The sequence below is a fragment of the Eptatretus burgeri genome, chromosome 2 (genome assembly GCF_056783735.1).
Source record: "Eptatretus burgeri isolate ZD-2024b chromosome 2, Ebu_testis_v1, whole genome shotgun sequence".
Lineage (NCBI taxonomy): Eukaryota > Metazoa > Chordata > Myxini > Myxiniformes > Myxinidae > Eptatretus > Eptatretus burgeri.
In genome coordinates this window covers 23,785,918-23,808,953 of record NC_140962.1, presented here as the reverse complement: position 1 = coordinate 23,808,953, position 23,036 = coordinate 23,785,918, and the positions used below count along the sequence as shown (strand labels likewise).

General features: G+C 43.8%; 1 protein-coding gene across 4 annotated transcripts in view; it reads left to right on the top strand.

The window, feature by feature from the left end:
- Positions 1-23,036, top strand: part of LOC147031599 (uncharacterized) — a 595,949-nt gene that overhangs the window by 39,007 nt on the left and 533,906 nt on the right. For 2 of the 4 annotated variants that reach the window (XM_085865857.1, XM_085865848.1), the window contains 2 exons: positions 13,609-13,743; positions 13,899-14,030. In XM_085865857.1, the coding sequence (XP_085721983.1) occupies positions 13,609-13,743; positions 13,899-14,030 (267 nt within the window). Of the gene's footprint in view, positions 1-13,605; positions 13,744-13,898; positions 14,031-23,036 lie in introns of all 4 variants that reach the window. The other 2 variants (XM_085865859.1, XM_085865840.1) reach the window with 1 other exon arrangement.

Sequence of the window (23,036 nt, the reverse complement as noted above, 5' to 3'; positions counted from 1 at the left end):
TGATGTTTTTTTTTTAGATTCGGACGTATTCATAGCGACTTGGTCTTATGTATAACGCATTGGTAACGGACACAGAACGTTTCGTTGTGTTATAGATAACTTATACCAACGAATGCTGAACCTGTTGTCGGCCTACACAACCGATTCCCAACGATAGTCTAACTTAGGCATAGCGCGTTGCACACATCGCCGACGATGTCGTGACGTAGCCTATTAAAAGGCTGACGCACAACAATTCGAATCATAACTGCCGTAGAAATGGAAGTGTCAACATCGCGGTCACACCTTGGCGATCTTGCCAGCGTATGCCGACCTAAGAAAAATGTGTCTAAAACGTTGGGGCACGTCAAATACGGTATGAGTAAGTTTGTTATACGTGAGTAGAACGCTAAAGTACGCTATCATACGTCGTAGTAAGTAGAGTACGTCAAGAAATTTTAAACATGTTCAAAATTTTACGACGTACTCGGCGTATGACACACGTTCCGCATGCGATGGGGATAAGTTTTACATACGATATGTGGACGCTTACACACGTCCACAAAGGCTACTTATAAGCTACTCATAAGTCGAAACGCGTCGCGGTAATGACTTTTTTATGCGAAACTTATTTCTAACTTATGTTTGACGTACTTTGAACCAATTATTTACGTAGTCCCAACACACATCGACGTATGTAGACGTATTCCAATGACGTCTTCCGGTCGACAAAAAAAAAAATTAATGTGTTTCTAGCTTACAACTGCCAGATAAAGACATGTTCCCAGCGGTTTTGGGAATTGGTATATAAAAATGCTGCTCATAAAAGGGGAACTCAACAGTGTTTGAGTCCTTTTTGAGTCGATGTCCATGTCAGCAGTAACAGTATCAGTATCAGTATCAGTATTAGTATTAGTATTAGTAGTAGTTTGTTCATGTTGGCAGTAGTAGGTGAGTGTGAGGAGGAGGGTGTGGGTCCGCTTGTCCACGGGTAGGAGACATCTTTTCACCATTGTTCGAAGGTCTTCGCGGCTAATTTTTTATGGGGCTTTTTCAACAATGAGCTATAGCTTGTTTTTACGATTTAGGTCTATTCATAACGGGTTGGACAAATGCACAATGAACTAATAATGTGCATAGAGCGCTTTGATTACTTATAGATACGATATACCAACGAATAATTATCGTGAAGCCGGCATTCACAAACTATGCCCAACGATAGCCTAACTTATCCTTGTCGTGCGGCAGTTTATCTTTGCCGGTAACGTGGGGCTTGTTATTCATAGGCTGCCACTCAACGATTTAAATGGCTGCATCTCCACTATTGAAAGTAGACGCTTGCGCTCAACAATTGGATTTTTTTTTACACTCAACGACTTTTAAACGGTACCACTCAACTATTTTCATTGTTTACAATGAACGATTTAAATTGCTGTCACTCGCCTTTGTTTTTTGACGCTGGCGCTCGGAAATTTTAATCGTTTCTATTGAACGTGCTAAATCGCTCAAACCCCACTCTTGAAAGTAGACACTTGTGCTCAACAATTGGATTTTTTTACACTCAACGACTTTTAAACGGTACCACTCAGCTATTTTCATTGTTTACAATGAACGATTTTAATTGCTGTCACTCGCCTTTGTTTTTTGACGCTGGGGTTTGGAAATTTGAAGCGTTTCTTCTGAACGTGTTAAAACGCTCAAACTCGACTATTTTAAATAGACGCTGCCGATGGACAATTGGAATCATAGCCAAGCTAGACATCGAAGTGTGAACATCCTCGTCATACCGAAGAAAAGTTGGAAGAATGCTGCAAATAAGTGTCCTGGCCGTGGCCGTGGACGCGGACGCAAGGACGATCCATGATACCGACGTCTTTCAGCCTATGAGTAACTTAAAAGTAACGTCTGTCGATGTGTGGCAACGATCGCGTAACGTGCCAACAACACGTTAATCATAGGTTAGAAATAAGTTTCGGGTACGCTAAACATTACCTCGGCGTGTCTCAACTTATGATTAACTTACAAGTAGCATGTGTTGACGTCTGTCAACGATCGCAGACCGTGCATACAACTTGTGGCCAGCGTAGCGGAACGTGTGAGTCATACGCCGGCATACGTCGTGAAATTTCAAGCATTAAAAAATTTGAGGACAACCAAAAAGTACAACGTTTAAAGCCAACGTACAACGATGTATGGCAGTGTTTTTCAGCGTGCTCTCAATGTTATCAAAACTTACCCATAACGTAGTCAACGTGTGCCAGCGTTTTAGAAAAAAAATTCAAAAATCGGCATACGTTGGCTAAAACGTCAAGGTGTGACCGGGCCTTAAGGGAAATAACTATTCAAATCTATATATTCTGAGACCGTCTAAGTGATTTCTCCAACAACATTGTGATGGTTTTGGAAACGTAGGCCAGGTTGAGAGCATACATGGACACGTAGGAGACCCGAGGATGAGTTATTTCAAGAGTCCATGTGTCGGTAGACCTTTGCCCCTTGTCTTTGGTTCTGGGTTGGCATGCATTGAGATTAGTTTGTTTTTTCCCTTGGTGATGTCTCCACTCCCCCCTCTACTACTTTCCACCCCCATCAGTTCGGTCCAACAATCCCCCCGCCCTTACTACTTTCAACCCCCATCAGTCCGTTCCAGCAATCTCCCTCCTCTGTTCCTTTCAATCTTTCTTTCAATACCCCATCGGTCCATTCTCACCTCTACCTTTCTAAATCCACCATTAATCCTCTTCACCAAACCTCAATTCAACAATCCCTCCTTCACCACTTTGATCTTACCTTACCGCACAGCTGGTTGGTCTTCCCTCGGTCCGTCTGTGGTCATTAATTGTTTGGGCCAATCAGATTACCTTCACTGTGTCAGACTTTCTTCCTTCTTGCATTTCACACATTCATGGCACAAAGCACGACGCTTGGTGCATTTATAGTGAAACACAGTGCTTCTCACCTCCATGTCCATGGCACGAAGTACAGCTTTTCCCATAGTTACAGCAGAAACGGAGCTTCTTGCATTTCTTATCTTGCACTCCGGAGAGGACTTGCCGACTGGGTCTGAACACCTCAGAGATGCAGCAGCGCATCCCATCACTCTGCATCACCACTCCACTGCCCATCTTCCCCATCCATCACCCCTCCCTCCCCCAGTATATTTGAACTAGCACATCCCATTGAGCTGTGTGAGTTGAGGGAATGAGTTGACCCCACACTCCATAGTTTTCTTTTCTGCTAAGTTCTTCTTGCCATCTTCTCCCCGAATTGCATGATGGTCATGTGTCTTGTGTGTGAGTAAGATTGTATACGAATATGTTAGGATTAAATCTGCTCTTTTATGCCTTTTTCCTGTAAATATTCACTTTTAAATGATTGCCTGCTTGTGCGTGTGTAAATAAATAAAGCGTATATTTCCGCCGAAATGCCACAAGATGGCGTTTCGGCCATAAGATGGTGGGGATGAAGGAGGCGAGCTGTAGGTAGAGCTGGGTGATGACAAAAGGGTAGAAGCTTCCACCCCCCCCCCCATCCTGAGCATCAGTCCCCTCTCCTCCACAATATCTGAAGATGAGATGCAGGGAGTGGGTATGGTGACTCAGGTCATGTTAAAACAATTAGAGAGTGAACAAATGAGAGAAATGATGAGACAAAAGGCATAAAGGGATAAAATTTGGAAGGAACAAATGAATAGACGAACGATTGAATGGAAGGAACAAATTAATGGAATAGAAAACAAAATTGATGAACAAAAGAATAAAATAAAAGGAATGAGTGAACGAGTGAATTGAAGGGACAAGTTGATGGAATGGAAAAAAAAATTGATGAACAAAGGAATGACGTGAAGGGAATCTTGTATATTATTTCCGAGTTTGTGGTTTCGTGTCACGCTATCTTCGACTTTGTTCTGCGCTCGAGTAACGTGATGTTCGGCTTACATTATCTCAAAGACCATATGAGGTGCATGGTACAAAAAAAAGGTAAATAAAATGGTTCTGAAACAGTGAAATCGTATTCCACTTACTGCATTAAAGTAAAATTACTGCTGATACTCTGCATCAGTTCCTTTCTCAAACACACCCACCCCAACATGTCACGCAGAGCGTGGGTTATGCTAGTTAGTGAATAAATGAATGGACAGGCGAGTGAATCGAGGGGACAAATTGGTGGAATGGAGGGCGAAATTGATGAACAAATGAGTGAAATGAGGGAAATGGAGAAAGAAATGGCATTAGAATTTGAGCTAAAATGGGAAGAAATGGCAATGAAAATAGCAGAGGGTAAAACCCAGGCTGTCCGAATGGAGGAAAAGTTGAAAGAAGAAATTGGGTCAACAAATAAAATAATTAATAAAGTAAATGAAGACATGGAGGGCTATCGCACCTGTGTGGATGCCAGAGTGCAACAGCAGGTCGAGGAATTGGGATTTTGTAAGCGCCCAGGGTGGTGGTTTGGTTGAGGAGGTGAAAAAGTTGGAAGCCCGTGTAACAGAATAAGAGTGGGTGTTAGTTAATAAAGGCTTATGGAGACCACAATTGACTGGGGAAAAGATGGATGAGGGGTTACAGGAGTGGCTTGAATACTTGGGACAATGCCATCAAGGGAGAGGTGATAGAACCAAAAGTTTCTGTTATTCTCAAAAGTGACGTTGATGGTTCTTTTGAGACCATGCTTGGGCTGATTGACTGGTACCAAGCCAATTGTGAAGTTAAACCGGACTTGCTGCACTTTGGCATTGGGATGTTACTGAAAAGGGTGAAACAGATGTAGCGGAGCCAATGTTTGAACCAATTGCAGGACATGTAGTGGAGGAGAGCGACAATAACGTCGACATGCCAAATACCAAACAAGTGGCTGATCTTGAAACAATCGAAAGTGAGCTTGCTAATGTAAACTGGAGAGAGAATTGCCCAATTTGAAAAAGTGCAAGGTGGTTTAACAGTCACAGATGGACCTCAAGAGGAAGAGAAAGATGCTTGTCAAATGGAGAAGTGGGAAAATGTTATTTTTGAAAGGAATTTTTCAGAACCAATCCCAGAGTTCAGATCTGGATAATAGTTGTGAAGGCCAATTACTTACTGTTTATGAATCTTGTGGAAGTGATGCTAAGGCAGAATGATTATGACGAGTCTTGTGGTAGTCGCTGTTGCAATGCAGATGGTACAGCTGTAGTTGAGAGTGGATCTACAGAAATGTTTTTTGATGATTGTACAATAGGGAATGACATTGGATACTGAGAAGAGAAATGACATTGAAGTTGTGAAGGTGCTGGGTGATGAAAGTGATCTTCCTGAAGCATTGCTTCCTGAACTTGGCACTTGCAAGAAGGCAAATGTTGAAGTTTATTTTGTTGAGCCAATAATGAAACGATCCCAAGAAAAAATGTGTTGAGGAATAGAGTTGCAGCAATTGTAATTTTCTGTTTGTTGAGCAAGAGGCTCATGTCTGAGTCCAACCAAAGTGAGTCAAGTGCAAGCTTTGAAGAGAAAATGCCCACTTGTTGTGAATGTGGTGGATTCTAGTGATGGGGATGATGTTCAGCATTTTTCATTGGATGAACTTGTAGTTGCTGATGGACCCCAGAAATCCTTTCCAGATGTCAGTCTTATAGGATATTGAGGAGAAACAGCTGGATGAATTGCATGACGAAGGTGAATTGCCAAACACTGGACTTTTTGGCAAAGAGAACTGTGCTGAACTTTGTGAAGGACTTTGTCAGTCTTCTTTCAATCCAGTGGTTGAGAAGGGTGCTCCAGAGGTTGTACCACTTGAGAAGGAGTTTGAAGTTGAGGAATGTATAATGGGGAATGTACCATTGGATGATGATTGTTGGATTGGAGGCAACAAAGACATGGATGAGGAAGATGAGCTTTCCAAAGAATCTCTGTCTGAAACTAGAAGGGCACTCAGTAGTGTGCATACCTCCACCACATAATGCCTGATTCACGAGAACACATCAGGCCCAATATATTTTTGAAAAATGCGATGTATCATTTTTGGCCCTATCTCTCAGAGGTGAAGAATCACTTTAAAAATTAAATAATTATCGTATCCAGATCCGGATCTTCACCAAAATCTAATCAGGTCGTCCTTGTTACACACCAAACATGTTCACTAAATATAATCTGGATGCATCCACAACTTTTTGAGATATCCTGCACACAGACAGATAAATAAACAGACAAGCCGGTAGGCGACGTGTGGTCGCAATATAATTGCATACTAGTCATAGTTTTTGACGGATCGGGCTGAAAATTTTTGATAAATATGTTGATTATAGGGCGCACAAAAGCGCAGAAGCCGATTTTTGACTTTAGATTTATTTTTTTAAAGGATTTTTCAAAAATTTCAAAGTCCCGTTGCTAGGCAACGGTGGCATCCATAGCAACGGTGCTCAAAAGCATACAACTAGATCCTGGTATGAACGTACCAGTCAAGTTTCATCAAAATCGGTTGACTCCTCTGGCCTCCAGAGCTGTCCATTACATACAAACAAACAGATGGAAAACCTGAGAATAACGGTAGTCTCGCGACCATGCAACAGACAAACAGACAGAGAGGGTTGAAAACATAACCTCCTTCATCTCCAGTGGCAAAGCTAATGAACACTTACCAAGAGGCAAATCAGGAGAAAGATTTGGCAGAGCCCTCATTTATTTTTCTGGCTGATTGATATGCCCATAATAGAATGGCACACCACCATGACCGCCAGCCTTTGGTGGCTTACCCCATCATACCAACTGGACCACCAGTTGAGATGGTTGGCAGACATGGACCACTGGACCTCAAAACACACGTGACTCTGGTGGTGACAGTGCGGTTGGTCCTGGTCAGTTTTGGAATCCTTGTGGCCTGATTTTACCGATTCACCTGACCCACTCAACAGCTGTGCTTCCAAAACGTTTGGTTCCAGATCCGAAGGACAGCTATGGTGATGGCATTTGCATTAACCAGAGTGGCTGTTTGTCTGGCTTTTGTCTATCGTGGATGGTGGAGTACTGTTGCCGGCGTCCATGCATACCTGGGAATCATAGTCATCATGCTCGTTGTAATTCAGCCATTCATGGCTTTGTTCCGTCCTCATCCTGGCACACCCAAGAGATACATTTTTACCTGGGTTCACTGGGTTGTGGGAATGTCTGCCTGGATTTTAGCTGTGGCCACAGTTTTTGTGGAAGTGGATGAGGGAACTTTGGGTCTACCAGACCCTGGAAGAGGATCAAATCCTGGAGGTGGATGCTGGCTTCTGGGTGTAGATGTGAGAACTTTGTGTCTGCTAGATCCTGGAGGAAGATGCAGGCTTATGGGAGTGGATGTGAGAACTTTGGGTTTCCCAGATCCTGGAGGAAGATCAGATCCTGGAAGAGGATGCAGGCTTCTGGGAATGGATGTGAGAACTTTGGGTCTACCAGATCCTGGAGGAGGATGCATGCATCGATCCTGCTGCCTCTCTCAAAAAATGTTGTTGACACAGTTCCTGTGACTGGCCTGGTTCTCTGGTATCTCCCCATTGAGGTTGTGCTTGAAGTTTTGGAGGATTGGGGGGGGGGGTGTTGTGTCTGCAGGGGCTGATGGAGGAATTACATATTGTTACGGCTGTGGAAATTCGCATTACACCATGAAGGGCCCGTAGGTGAGATATCTCTAAGTACATGTGTAGTTAGCCCCAAATCCGTTGTCTCGAGGGATTTTATTGTGATTCATTCGAGCTGCGACGCTTTGAGATAGCCGTTTTTCTGTTCTATCTTTATTTTGAACCAACCACGTCTCAACCGCCATCACACAACAACCACCCTAACCACCACGCCAGCCATCGTCACCAACTACAACCATGCTCCAACCCTCAGACAACAACAACAACACCAACAGCCATGACCTTTACTTTCACAACTCGATCCCGCAAACATCGCATCACCGTCATTCCCAAACGGCACCATAACCATCAAACCACCACCGATAAACCCTCCACCACCTTCACCTCTCTCCTTCTATGACAATTCCTGCACCACCTGTGAACACTGAGCATCGGGCTGTCTTGGGCTCGTTTAGCGATACACACCGAGCCGCGAGGCAAATAGCGGCCTTTCCGAGGGAGAATTTGGATCAAGAACGCTACACGCCTACTTCTGATCCGTCCAATTAGCAAGCGCAGAGCGGCTTGGCCCCGCCTCCAGGCGCGTCTGTGTGAAATCAATATATGCAAATTCTAGGATCAGGGGAGGTTCACGGCCACTTTTCCTCCATCCAATGGGCGAGCGGGGCTCCGCCCCCGAGGTCATCCTGATCCGGATATTTGTATATTGTTTTCTCCTGCCAGCCTATAAAATGGCGAGCGCAAGGCGAATCGTAGCAGAGTGTGGCAGCAGCGGCAGAGTGTGGCAGCAGCGGCAGAGTGTGGCAGCAGCGGCAGAGTGTGGCAGTAGCACTGTGTGTCGGCAGGGCAGAGTGAGTCGAGTCATCGGTGTGGCAGAGAGTGGAGTCGGGTGGCGAAGGCATCGAGTTGGGTTTTGCAGTCGGCTGAGGAGAGTTGTGGGAAGAGGCCAAGGAGCTCGGGTCCGAGGCGAGAAGGATGGCGGTCGGCGACGAGGTCGCGGTGTGAGATCGCTGGTCGTGGGACCCAAGCCAGCCAGCCATTCTCCCTCCCCCAGGGCATCAACAATTCCCCCTTTCCCCCGCGCTGAGATAGTGCAACAAGGGGGCCCCGTTCCCACCCCACTCCAAACGTCATGCCAAGGAGCGCGGAGTCGGGGCACAGCCACGCGGCCATATCTGCGGCTCGTCCACCAACGCGTCACGAGGACGTGGGAAGGACCCACCCGGTCTCACGGACCTGGCCGCTCCTTCAGGTCACGCGCGCATATTGGCCTACAGGCCCATCTGCCCCCTTGTCTATGAGGGTGGCTTCTTTCCTTTGCTTTTGAGTAAATGTGTGTTGGAGCCGTCTGTAAAGTAGAACTGTATAAGTGTTGCCGTGTGTGCGCGTAGTCGGTAGTAACTCTGCGTCGTTGTTTCTTTTGTTTTAACTGCTACATGTGCATTTTGACTGTTTGGCTGTATATGTGTGCTTTCCATGTGTCGCGTAATACATGTGCATTGTGTGAACTGTTTTCCCGTTTCGCTTCGTCTTTTCTTTATTGACCCTCCATCCTGCTTCACGTAAATGGTTCGTAGTGGGCTTAATACGCTCGGTAATTAATCGGAACGGTTGAGGCCGACGATAACACCGCTCGGTTATCACTGTAGCACAGAATGGACCGCTGAAGTGGTTCGTGTCCAGAGTCGGCCTGCGGCGAGGTGCGATCGCCCGGTCGACCATTCGCACAGGTACTTAGGCAGATCGAATTTGGCGAGCGACCCTATCCTGCACGGGTGGGCAATTGGCACGATCGTGGTGAGGTTAAACCCCACCCCTGACTAGCTCCCGGCGTTGGTCCGAGAGGGTCACGACAGAATTGTCCGTTCCGGTGGGCGAGGCGGCTGCCATTCGAGTCGAACGGCCGATCGCACGCCGGGGGGGCGCGAAAATTCGCAACAATATCAAATGTAGGATTGCATGGCATGGCATGGTCTGTGGACGAGTAAGAGGCATCTCAATATAAATTAAGTAGGGAAAACAGTGAGCTTAAGATTGTGTATGTGTGACCATGTGGGGTTGGTGCTGCATTAACTAGGTAGGGTTTAAGGCTAGTTTTTCCCAGTATATGATTGCCCCCTGTGACCTTTTCCTACGTTTTTGCATTTACAAGGCCGGGAAAAAACGTGTTTTACAAAAACTACAACAACTGCTGACCCAGCTGCCGATGGAATCTGTACATTTCTGAGCAGGCAAAAATACCGCCTTCCCGGCTTCGTACCGGCAAGCCACATCCCCGGGGCTTATCATTGGTTGGTGTAATGTCAGAGAGAGCTTGATTAGTCAGAACACAGAGGATAGCTGGCTTGCTTCTCCTCGACACGGACAAGAGGGCTGCACGATTCTAATTGTTCACGTTGTGTGAATTTGTTCGCGTGCTGGAACAAGATGCTAGCCATTAACTGAGAGGAGAAGAGGAGCATGTTTCTTGGAAATAACTCAGCAGTCTCCTGTTGTATGCTCGAGGAAGAAGATGGCACCATTTGCTGTGAGCGGAGTGGTGTGGCAATCTCAATTGTGAGAAGAAACTGTATGGCGGTTTGTGGGCCCTGGCATTGAAGGCCGTGCTAATTACCTCACGTACATGGCCGCAGAGAGCGACTTCATGACATTTTTGTGCATTTCCCGTGCAGTGGCTTCGAGGCTCGACGACTGTGAGGTCATCACTGGAAACAAAACTGAGTACCGGTATAAAGGGAGGATTTTCTTATATTTTTATCTTTCCCCTTGTCTGTGTTTGTGACTGAGCGGAGACGTCTCAAATTAGGATTTAGTTTCATTTCACTTTTCATTATCGCCCTTTGGTTTATTTTCATTATAACTCGTTGATTTATGTTTTTTAAACCATCATTTGTTCAATTTACTTGTGTTCGTTTACTCGTGAGTTTGAGGATAAACCCGTGTTCTTCCCAAAGTACGTGTCTTTGCCGCCTTCTGTCCCGTGCTCGCCATAACCTCCAAGAATCTCGGCTGTTCACCTCCGAGTGAAAACCGTTCGGCTATCCGTCCAGGCCTGTGTTAATCGGTCTGAACACGACAATATATTTCCTCATACTTATGTAAATTTATGCATTAAAAAACAAAACGCATTGGCATGCCTTGGACTCTTGTGAATATCTTTATTGTATAAACCTTTGAACACCCAAACTAACACATCTTCTTTCAGACAATGACCACTACAAGGAAACATCTGTTCATTCATGACGATGTTCATTACTCACTTATTTTGTCAATCCCGAAGCTATTTTCAAACCAATAATATATTTATTTCCAAAAGAAGGAATGTTTTTCAAGTCAATTTTCAGGTTACATTGTCTTTTTGATAATCTCAGAATATAACTTCAATTTACCGAGAAACAAAGGTTTATCAACAAATACATCAAAGCCAGGGCAAAGGATAAACCCACAATGGGGAAATAATGGTTAAACCATTAACTTTATAGATAGAGACTACCTCACATGACTTATCATCTGAATTTTGATTTGCGCTTTGGATCTGCATTCTAATCTGGAATACAGTGGGCGATTTTACGAAGGGTGGGGGGGGGGGAGTATTTTCCTGCCTCTGTCCTTTTTTTTAATTCCTGTTACTGCATTTGATTTGATGCATTTGATCCTGTTACTCACCCAGGTAGGGGAGTGAGTGGAGGACAATTTTATCCCCAACGTCAAAAGATTTTGTATTAATGGTGATTGAATGAGTGAAGTTTTAACGTCTAACATTTTAAAATGATAAAAACAAATGTTTGCATCCTTTCTGAGCACGAAATGATTTTATAAAGCTTGTTCTAACCACACAAACGTATAAGATCAGCAGGACGTCGTGGTAAACATGATTTCAGATCAGAAGGACATCGTGGTAAACATGATTTCAGATCAGCAGGACGTCGTGGTAAACATGATTTATGATCAGCAGGACATCGTGGTAAACATGATTTATGATCAGCAGGACATCGTGATAAACATGATTTCATATCAGCAGGACGTCGTGGTAAACATGATTTCAGATCAGAAGGACATCGTGGTAAACATTAATTAAGATCAGCAGGACATCGTGGTAAACATGATATATGATCAGCAGGACATCGTGGTAAACATGAATTAAGATCAGCAAGACATCGTTGTAAACATGATTTAAGATCAGTCGGACATCGTGGTAAACATGATTTAAGATCAGCAGGACATCATGGTAAACATGATTTAAGATCAGCAGGACATCGTGGTAAACATGAATTAAGATCAGCAGGACATCGTGGAAAACATGATTTAAGATCAGCAGGACATCGTGGTAAACATGATTTAAGATCAGCAGGACATCGTGGTAAACATGATTTAAGATCAGCAGGACATCGTGGTAAACATGATTTAAGATCAGCAAGACATCGTTGTAAACATGATTTAAGATCAGTCGGACATCGTGGTAAACATGATTTAAGATCAGCAAGACATTGTGGTAAACATGATTTAAGATCAGCAAGATATCGTGCTAAACATGATTTCAGATCAGCAAGACATCGTTGTAAACATGATTTCAGATCAGCAAGACATAGTGGTAAACATGATTTTAAAATATACAATGGAGTTTGGTTTCACTGGATCCGGATCATGCTTTTGGGCTGTACAAAGTGGGTTCCGATGGGATTCCACTTTTTCGTTATCACCTGACAAAACTGCACGTGACAAAGCACAAGAAATTAACCAATTAAAATCGTCTATGTCATCATAATTACGATGCTGCAGTTCGATCCAACATTAAAAAAATAAAAAAAAACTTACTGGACAGTGTCAGTGTGTATGGTGTATACAGGAAAAAAAAAATGGAGACCACAAACATCAATTGCAGCTTTAAAAAAAATAACCAGAGAATAACCAACTTGAAGATTCACCTGGCGAGTTACCTGCTGGGGGGAGGAGGGGAGTACCTCATAAGGAAGGTAGCCCCAGCAGCATAGATTAAAGGATCGGCCATAATGAAACCGACATTAGGCCTAGCCACGAGCAGGCCGCATTCATTGTGGGCTGTGTTGGTCAGGGTCGATTTGAAAAATGGAAGACAAATAGCATTTGGCTCCAGGCAAATGCCAGTGAATTACTAATCTTATTGGCTGTTCCAAGTTCTGTATACTGTCGAGATGTCCAGGGGCGTGTTCAGTTCCCAAGCAGCTAGCCAGCGCTTACCAAGCCAGCCATTCCTTATCAGGTTTGAATGGAGTGCTTAAGTCACTTGGCAAGCACTCCCCAAGAAACTTGGGACCTGAACACAGCCCAGATTTATTGCATGACGATGAGTTTGAACATTGATACCATGACATGATGATGGACAATGATGAACATCGAGACCATGACTTCTTTCGTCCGTATCGATGCATTTGTCTGTTGAAGGGCAGATTTCGACACGACACGTGGTAGGCTTTCAGAGGTGACGAGGCAAGTTCGAGGTTGATAGGAATCAAAAGTGGGTTTTTATTTTAATTACTTATTTTTCCCAAACATGGTTAAAAATCCTGTGAAAATTCCTTTGTGGGAGGAGGGAGAGGGAGCGGAAGGGATGGGTATGAGGATGCAGTGAGGAGCTGGGTTGGGAGGAGGAAGAGTAATGGGTGGAAGTCTGGAGGGAGGAGTGTGGGAGGAGATGTGAGGAAGGAGAGAAAAGAGTAGGAGGGACCCCACATTGCCCTGCAATGCTGGGTACCCTTGCTATTAGGCATATTTTTAAATTGTAATGTGACTTTTTAGCTTTATGTCACTATTGTTATGGTTATACATAGCTTGTAAGTTGTAAAAGTCAGGAGCAACAAAATTTTAAAAAACGATGATGTCTGTCAATTTTATCCCCCTCACTGGAAATTTTACAAATCGCACCCTGCTGGAATAGGCCATTGACTTTTTCCACTAATTAAACTATTGTTCCTCACATTGTTCATTATTCTAAGGCCTGTATTATCCTTGAAACAACCTGTATTATCCATTAAGACCAATCTCTCTGCTCCCAGCAGAGGAATCATGCTTTGATCGATACACTGCTGGGCGACATCATGTTGGTGACACATGGGAAAGGCCCAAGGATGGCATGATATGGGACTGTACCTGTCTGGGTGAAGGACGTGGGCGCATCAGCTGCACCATCGCCAGTAAGTTTTTCGAACATCGATTTGATTTCAGGCAATGCCCATAAATAAATTTATAATTTTCTCCTAAGCCTTTGATTCGATTTGAATTGAAACTGGAATAGGTGATGATCTGCTTTTCCAACAATGTGAATAATGTTTTTCACCCGACCTAACAGATCGCTGCCATGATGATGGACAATCGTATAAGATTGGCGATAAGTGGCGCAAGCCTCATGAGATGGGTCGTTACATGCTTGAATGTGTTTGCTTGGGATACAACAGAGGGGAATGGAACTGCGCTCCACTATGTACGTAACTATTGGAACCCCTTTGTCTTTGGACAGTTTGTCTCGTATTTTTCATGGACAACCCTCCATGTTAGAAATGTAATGGTGAGGTGAATGTGATTTTTCTCACGAAACTACTTTTACCATATTTACAGGCCGAGGAGCCTTCTCCTTATAGTCCAGGCAAAATGTCGGATGACCTCACACAAATTGCAACAAAAGCAAACTCAACAGATTTTGATTCCTGGATATGTCCTCAGTGACAGAAAAAAGTCCTAAGGGATCCTCCAGGGGGGGGAAAGTCCTGAAATCATGGAAATCCAATATGGCCACTACCCGGCTTCGGGGAAAATGAGAAAATTGTAAAGATTGATATTTTAACATGTAAATTTATGTTTTTCTGCATTCTAATTGTTTCTAGTTATGGTCAGTATTTTGATATACAAGAATAATTATTTTTAAAAAGTGTAATGTATTGAGGGTAAAATAAAAAATTAGAGCTTTTTTTGTCCAAAAATGTCAATATTTTGTCCCGAAAATTTTTTTTTTACCTGATACTCATTTTTATTTGGCTCCTGGACAAAAAAAAAAGAAACGTTGAAGACACAAGATGAAATCAAGTCTATGGCAATACAATATAATTATGTAAATCATTGAAACATGACAAAATTCACAATTCCACTCAGGGCAATCACATCTACCTGACGAAGGTTTCGAAATGAAAATGAAAATGAAAATTCGCATAAAACTCAGAAACTACATCCATTATAAACTTACTATACATGTTGAGAAAAATCAGGCGTATTAAAGTTAGAACTCGACAATGTCGTCATCATCCTCATCATTGTCACATGGAGTGTTTGTGCAGCCAGAGCCCCTGCTGTTTCCACAAGCTGGAGTGCACTCAATGTTGTGCTTCTTGCATGTGCATCTCATGGTACGACATTCAGCCTGGCAGTTGCACCTCATAACACGTAACATCTTTTCAGGAGCTGGAGCTATTGATGTCTGAAGTGGCACAAAACCCTCGTCGCACTTCTGCCAACGCCAGTCTGTCGGAAGAAGTTCATCTGCACATCACTTCCATTCTTAGACTTGCAGATACACGCGCAGGCTGTGATACTTTGCTGCGTCTGATGTTGTTGGTAACGTCTGTGGCTGCACGTGAGAGGAGCTCGAAGCCACCTTGTCCCAGTACTGCTGATACTGGAGGGTGTCCAGGGTGTCAGTTGACTTTCCGTTGTAGATTATCACCAAAGTTTTTCTCCTGCATCTGCCAGATCACATATGGAAGCTGGATATGTATCAAAAACCTTGGCCTGCTCACGGAATGTGTTGTTTGCTTTGAAGTTTTTGAGGGAAGCTCCCTTTCCAATCCCATGAAGACGAGATGTCGTGTCACACCCAAGAACTGCTTGTAGAAACAGTATGTGCTTGCATATGTCTGTACCAATCATTTTCTTTGTAGCCTTGATGTTCCAGATGCGAGGCTTCTTCGTGTTCTTCTTTGGCTCGGGACAAAAGAAGAGGTCATGGGATTCTAAGCTTGCATGGTAGCATAGGAGGACGAGGAGGTCTGTGTCATCACCAACTAACAGTGTTGGTGACAGTAGCAGATTGCACGGCCTTCAGTACAATCAGGAGATCAGCATCCCCTGAGGCATGGTGTGTCTTACAGTTCTTCTGAAGCTCTTCACTCAACATAAAAATGAATCGCTGTTTATTCTGCCTATTGGCAAGAAACTGTTCCTTCTTCATTGTGAGACACATGTCAGCTGTAAATGTCACAGTAGTACCAGCATTCCCTTTAGACTGTCTCTGGTGTGTCATGTCCTTCGTGTTGGTACTCTCATAACCATCAAACACGACTATGGCATCTCCGTACTTCTTCGTTACATAATCAGTGTACTGGTGGCATATGTTACTGTATGTAGATCCACGAGACCATGGAATGCCTTGAACAAGTGCCCCGCCATCCAAAACATACTGTTGCCCATTATTGGGGATATTGGCTGGGACATCGGATCCAAGAAGATCCCAGATGGCATCAGCAAAGACTGGCTTGTGTGCTTCTCGGAGCTGAAGAGAGGAATCAAAGAGGGCTGGTAGATAGCTGTACAGTTCATGTTTGAAGGCCGACTCCAGTTCTTCTGCTGTCTGTGCAACAGTGATCAGTCTCTGGAAGAGGAGTTGTGGGTCAACCTGGACTTGCTCTCCATCAATCTTGACAGATGACTTCATGCCGAGGGTGACAACTTGGTCTCTCCTCTTAAATGTGTACTCGGCAGGTGTTTTCCCATCCATAGATTTCAATATTTTGGCTTCTTCATCATGTGCTGTATCGACGTTGATGGTGGGGTGTGCAAGAACTCCAGTGGCAATGTTCCTCAGATGTGGATCACTACTGAATGGATTCCGTTCCTGTAAATACTGAAGAGCTGATAGTGTGTCCTTCCAGTCATGACATTGTCTTGCCTTGGTCATGTCCTTCTTCTGCTCTCCAATGTTGTAGTTCACACCTGTGAGCTCCTGCATTGCCTGGTTTATTTCTGCACAGGCATGCATTGATAGTCGCCATACCAGCCGTTGTTGCTCTGTCATTCCTTGCCCTCGTGTGAGCCCCCCGCTGGTCTTCAAACTTCTCATCAGAACTTGTTAGATGAAAGACCTGCAGGCGATCACTTTGTCGAACCACATGGAACCCCTCATCAAAACGTTGTTGGACATTGGGATGTTGAGTTTTGAGGTTGGATATCTGCTGCAGATACACCCTCGCAGATTTGGCATTCAGGTTGTGGCCCGAGGCTGCCAGGTAAGGCAACATTTCCCGGATGGCCTGTAGATGTTGTGCCCAGTTCCCAGTGCGCTCTGCCCGGATGTATTTGCGTAGAATGTCTAGCATGTCCATATACTGAACCCAGAGCGCTGAAGTTCTAGAAGATATCTTTGCAGACTCAGCATGCTTCTGAAGCTGGTCTTTGATTCGTTTCAAGATGTCAGACTTGCATACTTCTTCCACAGACACTGTCCCAGCCATCAGCTTCTCATAGAGGGTACAAGCTTCGTTGAAGTCTGGATTATTGTTTAGATCTGTATGCTGGTCATGTAGTGGCCTGGCAGCTGCTTCGGCTAAGTCCAGATCTTCATTCCCATTGCTGTCTGATGTTTCAGGTAGGCATGGTAGAGGTGCATTGAGCACATTTGTCAACAGCAAGACATCAACCATCAACAATTAGGTGTGTGCAAACTGCGCGGACAATGGCCTTGCCACTAAACATATGAATCACTGCATTGGGTGCATATATCAACTCCATCAGTTCTTGAAGCCCGGATGACACCATGAGGTGTCCAATACATCCGAGGAAACTCATCTCTGCGTGGAAGCCGCCCAAGCGTAGGACAATCCCTTTCAGATCACTTCCCATAGGCTCCGAGTTGATGATCATGAGGGCCTTCCACCAGAGGGGCTGATCAAAGGTGATTACTGGAGTGGCACCATGGCATCGTGCATGTTCACTGACAAACATCAGGGTTGAGTATATGCATGTGCTGTCACTCGAGTTGTTGTCTATCATGGGCAGAAACATGATAGCCACCTTGCCAGGGTGGTCACCCTTATGTATGAATTGCATCATTCCTGACCATGCAGGTCTGGGGGACCCAAACAAGATGGATGTCTTCCACCGAACATCAAGATTTTCAGAGCAGTTCTGGGCTTTTAGGTTGACAAGTTTCTGGGACATCATTGCTGTCATCCCATGACTTTCTTCCTCGTGGTACCGTATCTGCACCCTTCCAACCATTGTGACATCACGAGACGTCACCTTAGCCCTGGGTATTGGCCGGCCTTATCTGGTTCCAGGGGTGACGGCGGCAATCATCCCCATGCCATGGAATGTGCCATGGCCATTCAGTGTGCGAATGTTATGGTCCACATTGTCAGCTGCATACTGCACAAACTCTGCTGTCAGGTTAGGGATGTTTGTTCCATGTAACTGAGCAGCATTTCGTTCAAACTCATGCACCTCTTCATATGAACAGCAGAACCCGTGATGATGAAGGGAGTCAATGAGAAATCGTGATGCGAAGTGGTGATATAGCTGCACACCCAACCCAACCTGCAGTGGTGCCAGTAAGACTCTGGGTCTATTTGCCTGCACTATGGCTTGCCCAATTGAAGCCACTTTAACACCATCTTTCTTTCCCACAAACAGTCCTTCAAGCAGTACCAGCAGAGTATCTGGTAAGTATTTAATGCCAGCCTCTTGCGATTGCAGGTCATCACCACATGGGTAGACTTCATGGGATGTTTCAATGGTTTTAATGTCTTCTTTGATGAGTTTGGCAGCGGCCTGTACAAGCTTGATATTCTCTTCAGTAGTGTCTTTTTCCTGCTGCTGGTTGTTGTAATATTCCTGAAGCACTGCCCTGGCTGTTCTGAAGGTGACCACGTTCAGCTTGCCGTTGATCGCTGTTTGGATTATCCTGTCACCAAAGTGTTCCCACAGCCTCGCCTTCATGTGGGTGTAGCTGTATGCTTCGTAGTTAGTGCCTGCCAGTTTCTGTCATGAGGTCAATGAGATCATTGATGGTGATCTGCTCATCATCATTTTCCTCAATATATCTTGCCACTTGCAAGAATGCTGCTGTCTTCTCATCACCTTGAGGCCGTCCAAGCTTTGTCCTCTTGGATTATTCGGTGTCCGTCATCTGAGCTATTGGTATCTGTTTGTGCGAAAGTTAACACTGTATGTCTGGTGGTAAATTGCATCTGCTGCGTGCAAGTCATGCACATGCAGAATCCGTGCCTTCACAGCATCTGACCAAACATCGGCTCGTTCGCGGTATATTGCCAGGAGCGTGTCCTTCAATTCAATTGTCTTTACTTGAAGCACATCCTGCGTCTTCCGCTTCCTCCCAAACTTGGCTGGTTTACCACAGAAAAGGCAATCAGTGTTGAAAGAAAACCCCTCCTCAGATGACCTAAGTACATGTCTATCACTGCTTGTACTGGACTTTTACTCTTCTTTCCTGGTATCCTTGGCTATCTGATGTGGGTTGCAGTATATACGCCGGCAGTCTTTGTGCACCCTTTCCCCAGGTACAGTGTGAATGCTGTCTTTCCTTGCACTGCTGGCCTGGTTGATGGCTGAACACCCCTTTTCTGTTAGAGTTGAAGCTGATGGGCCTCCTCCCTCCTGTTTGCAGATGCCACACCGTTCAGGTCCCTCCATGACTGAAAATAAAAATCCAGAATTAGTATAATTGTTTTAAAGTTTGAACTGACTATGTTATATTAACAAATAAACATAGCTATGGTATTTAAAATCATAATTTGTCTTAATCCTATTAATGTATTGGCTATAGCCAGGCGTTTATCCTTTGTTTGGACCGAATATGCACAAAGTGCACATATTTCAAATTAAGGGGGTCGGGGGAGGCAAATGGAAATAAATTCAATAAAAATTAATATTGTGTGTTAATTCTTTCACCAGAGGATAATACTAATGTCCCTGTATCTGGAAATATAGTATGTATGCCTGGGGATACATATGTTCTTATATGAACAAACTTTCTCAAGTCAAAGTATTTTTTCGGGAAAAAATATTGACATTTTTGGATAAAAAAGCTATAATTTTTTCTTTTACCCTCAATATATTTCACTTTTTTATAATTATTCTTGTATATCAATATACTGACCATAACTAGAAACAATTAGAATGCAGAAAAACATATTTACATATTAAAATATCAATCTTTACAATATTCTCATTTTCGTCGAAGCCGGGTGGCGGCCATATTGGATTTCCATGATTTCAGGACTTCCCCTTTAGGATTCTTTAGGACTTTTCTCTGTCACTGAGGACATATCCAGGAACCAAAATCTGTTGAGTTTGCTTTTGTTGCAATTTGTGTGAGGTTGACCAAATATTTCTGCTAAAATGCCTGTACTATTAACTCCATGGTGTGGCTCTAAAACTGATTCTCAAAGCATGCGAACATTACGGTTGAGAAATATATATATATATATATATATATATATATATATATATATATATATATATATATATATATATATATATATATATATATATATATATATATATATATATATATATATATATATATATGTCACACACAGACATCTCCCACATGAATTTTCGTGAAAGGAATGTTCATATACTGCCATGAAAATTTAGAAGGGCACATTTTAGTGCCCTTCTAAATTCTCCCTAAAAGCATTAAAATTTAACCACAAAGTTTGCACTGGCACCACCTGCAGAGAGACAGGGCAGAAAGATTACCTTCTCCATGAAGGTCTTACTGAGTGACCTGTGTTGTTACTGACCAGCCGAATGTGACGATAATTATCAGGAAACTAGCTTTTGTAGCAGGAGGTTTAAATCCATATACTCTGTACTGGTTCTCCTTCAGCCCAATTTCATTTGAACCAGCAACTTTGAGTTCCTCTTTTCCGTACACCACACAACGCTGTTTGGAAACGAGGTTATATCGATACTCATTGCAATCACACAATCCAGGTTCATAGTATATTTACAACTAGCAAATACCACCCGTCGCTTCACTGATGGGAATACGAAGAATATGAGGAGAGAGCGAGAGAGAGCGAGATTGTGAGATTTGACATTTTGTTCCTCTTTATTTCCAGGAATCATTGTGCACAAGAAAATCAGAAACCAAAGCCGAACATTGTACAAAGTTAAAATGAGGAAAGAAGTTGTGCATAAAAACTAGGCAAAATAATAAATTAACTATAAGGGCGCCATCAACAAGTTTACATAATGATTCCTTCACACACCACTTCGGTAAAATCACTGAGTTGAAATTCAAAGTGCAAACGTGATGTGACTAAGGCTTTAAAAAGATTAACTACATCATCATCAGAATTATCACTATTTTGCATTTTATGCTTCTTTGCCAGGGAGATAGCGAGTTTAGCCTCGGAAGACAAATAACACTGAACAACAAAAATTTTTTACTGGAGATGTGTAAAGTGATTTAGACTACTTTGGGTACGCTGATTTCAAAAATCATAACCGTTTTGCTGTATCACGTCAGCATTTTCAGTAACAGAAATATTCCCATTGCCTAGAAGTCAGGATTTCAATGAAATTTACAAAAATTCATTTATTCATTTATTTCATCATGAATGCTTCAAAATTATAGAAATTACAGAAAAACTCCACTAGAATGTAATTAAAAATGCTTTAGGCATTTGGCTTTGCATTTGTGCTGCTCTGTGTCAGTTTCACGATGCAGGAACCAGCAGAAATCGCCCATCATGTTCGGGTTGTGCCGCCCTTGGTAACGCGTCTCCATGAGTGAAATCTCTTGGTGGAATCGCTCGCCGTGCTCGTCCAAGTCTGCTCCCAAGTTGTCAGGGAAGAAGTTCAGGTGCTGGTGTAGGAAATGGATTTTCAGGGACATCCTGGAGCCAAGTTTCCTGAAGGACTCCAGCAGCTGCTGCACTATTTCTTCATAGTTGTCCGCGCGCTCGTTCCCCAAGAAGTTGTCCGTCACAGCTTTGAAGCTCCTCCACGCTGCCAGCTCTTTGGGGTTTAGAGTTGTCGGAAAAGTTTCGTCCTTCATAATCTGTCGGATTTGCGGTCCAACAAAGACACCAGCCTTGATCTTGGCCTCCGACAAGGTGTTGCCAAACTTTTCCTTGAGGTATAAAAACCCACGCCCATTCAGATCCATTGCCCGTACAAAACTTTTCATCAAGCCGAGCTTTATGTGGAGTGGTGGAAGGAAAACCTTGGCTGGGTCGACAAGGGCGACATGCTTCACGTTGTGTCGACCAGGTACATGCTCTTTTCGCTTTTCCCAATCTTTCTTCGTCCAGTGATTCTTGTCGTCTCTGCTATCCCAGAGACAAAGGAAGCACATGTATTTCGTGTAGCCTGACTGCAGCCCTAACAACAGCGCCACCCTTTTCAAGTCTCCGCAGATGTGCCAGTTGAAGTCATTGTACTTGATGGAATCAAGCAGCTGCCGCATAGTCTCATAGGTCTCTGTCATGCCGAACGCGTGAGCCAGTGGGACTGATGGTTTCTCGTTGCCATTGTGGAGCAAAACAGCCTTCAAGCTGTTATTCCCCGAGTCGATGAAGAGGCGCCAGTCTGCAGGATCGTGATCACACCCAAGTTCTTTCAACAGACCGTTGATGTCACTGCAGAATGTCATCGTGTCTTCCATCTCAAAGAACTCAGCCATGTCTCTGTGACGTGCTCTGAACAAGGATATCTTGGTGTTAGGTTCAAGTAGATTCCACTGCTGCAGCCTTGATCCAAGCAGCTCTGCCTTCGCCTTTGACAGCGAGAGATCTCTTACAAGATCATTTAAGTCTCCCTGGTTCAGAAGGTGTGATTCTTGAGTGTCAGGTTCAAAAGGTTCATCATCACCATCCTCTTCACCACTGCTTACAGCTATGTTCTGATCAGCTGGAGGTGTTGGAACGGGGTTCTCGTCATCATGAGGCACAGGTTTACGAGCAGAGACGCAGTCAGCGTACTTGATGTGACCTTTATTCTTCTTGTTGAAGCCGGCGATGCTTGTGCAGCAGAAATAACAATCATCATGATGATTTTGCGGCTCACGCCATATCATGGGCACCGCAAATGGCATGCTCGCACGCTTGCCCACCAACCACTGAGTCAAGGTTGTGTGACAGCTTGTGCAGCAGATGTGTGGTGCACAGCTCTGTTCTTGGTCCCCCACCTTACACCCGAAGTAGTGAAAGTAGGCGGCCTTCATTTTCACTGCTGTAGATATACTTCGCTGTTGATCTTTTTTGGTATACCGACCACAGACATAACAGAAGTTGTCAGGATGATTGGTACAGGAACGCCTACTCATCTTTATCTGAAAGAAAGAAATATAACACAAGTTAACAACAATTGTACGAAATAGACATGTTAAAGACATATGTAAATTTCATTGAAATCCTGACTTCTAGGCAATGGGAATATTTCTGTTCCTGAAAATCCTGACGTGATACAGCAA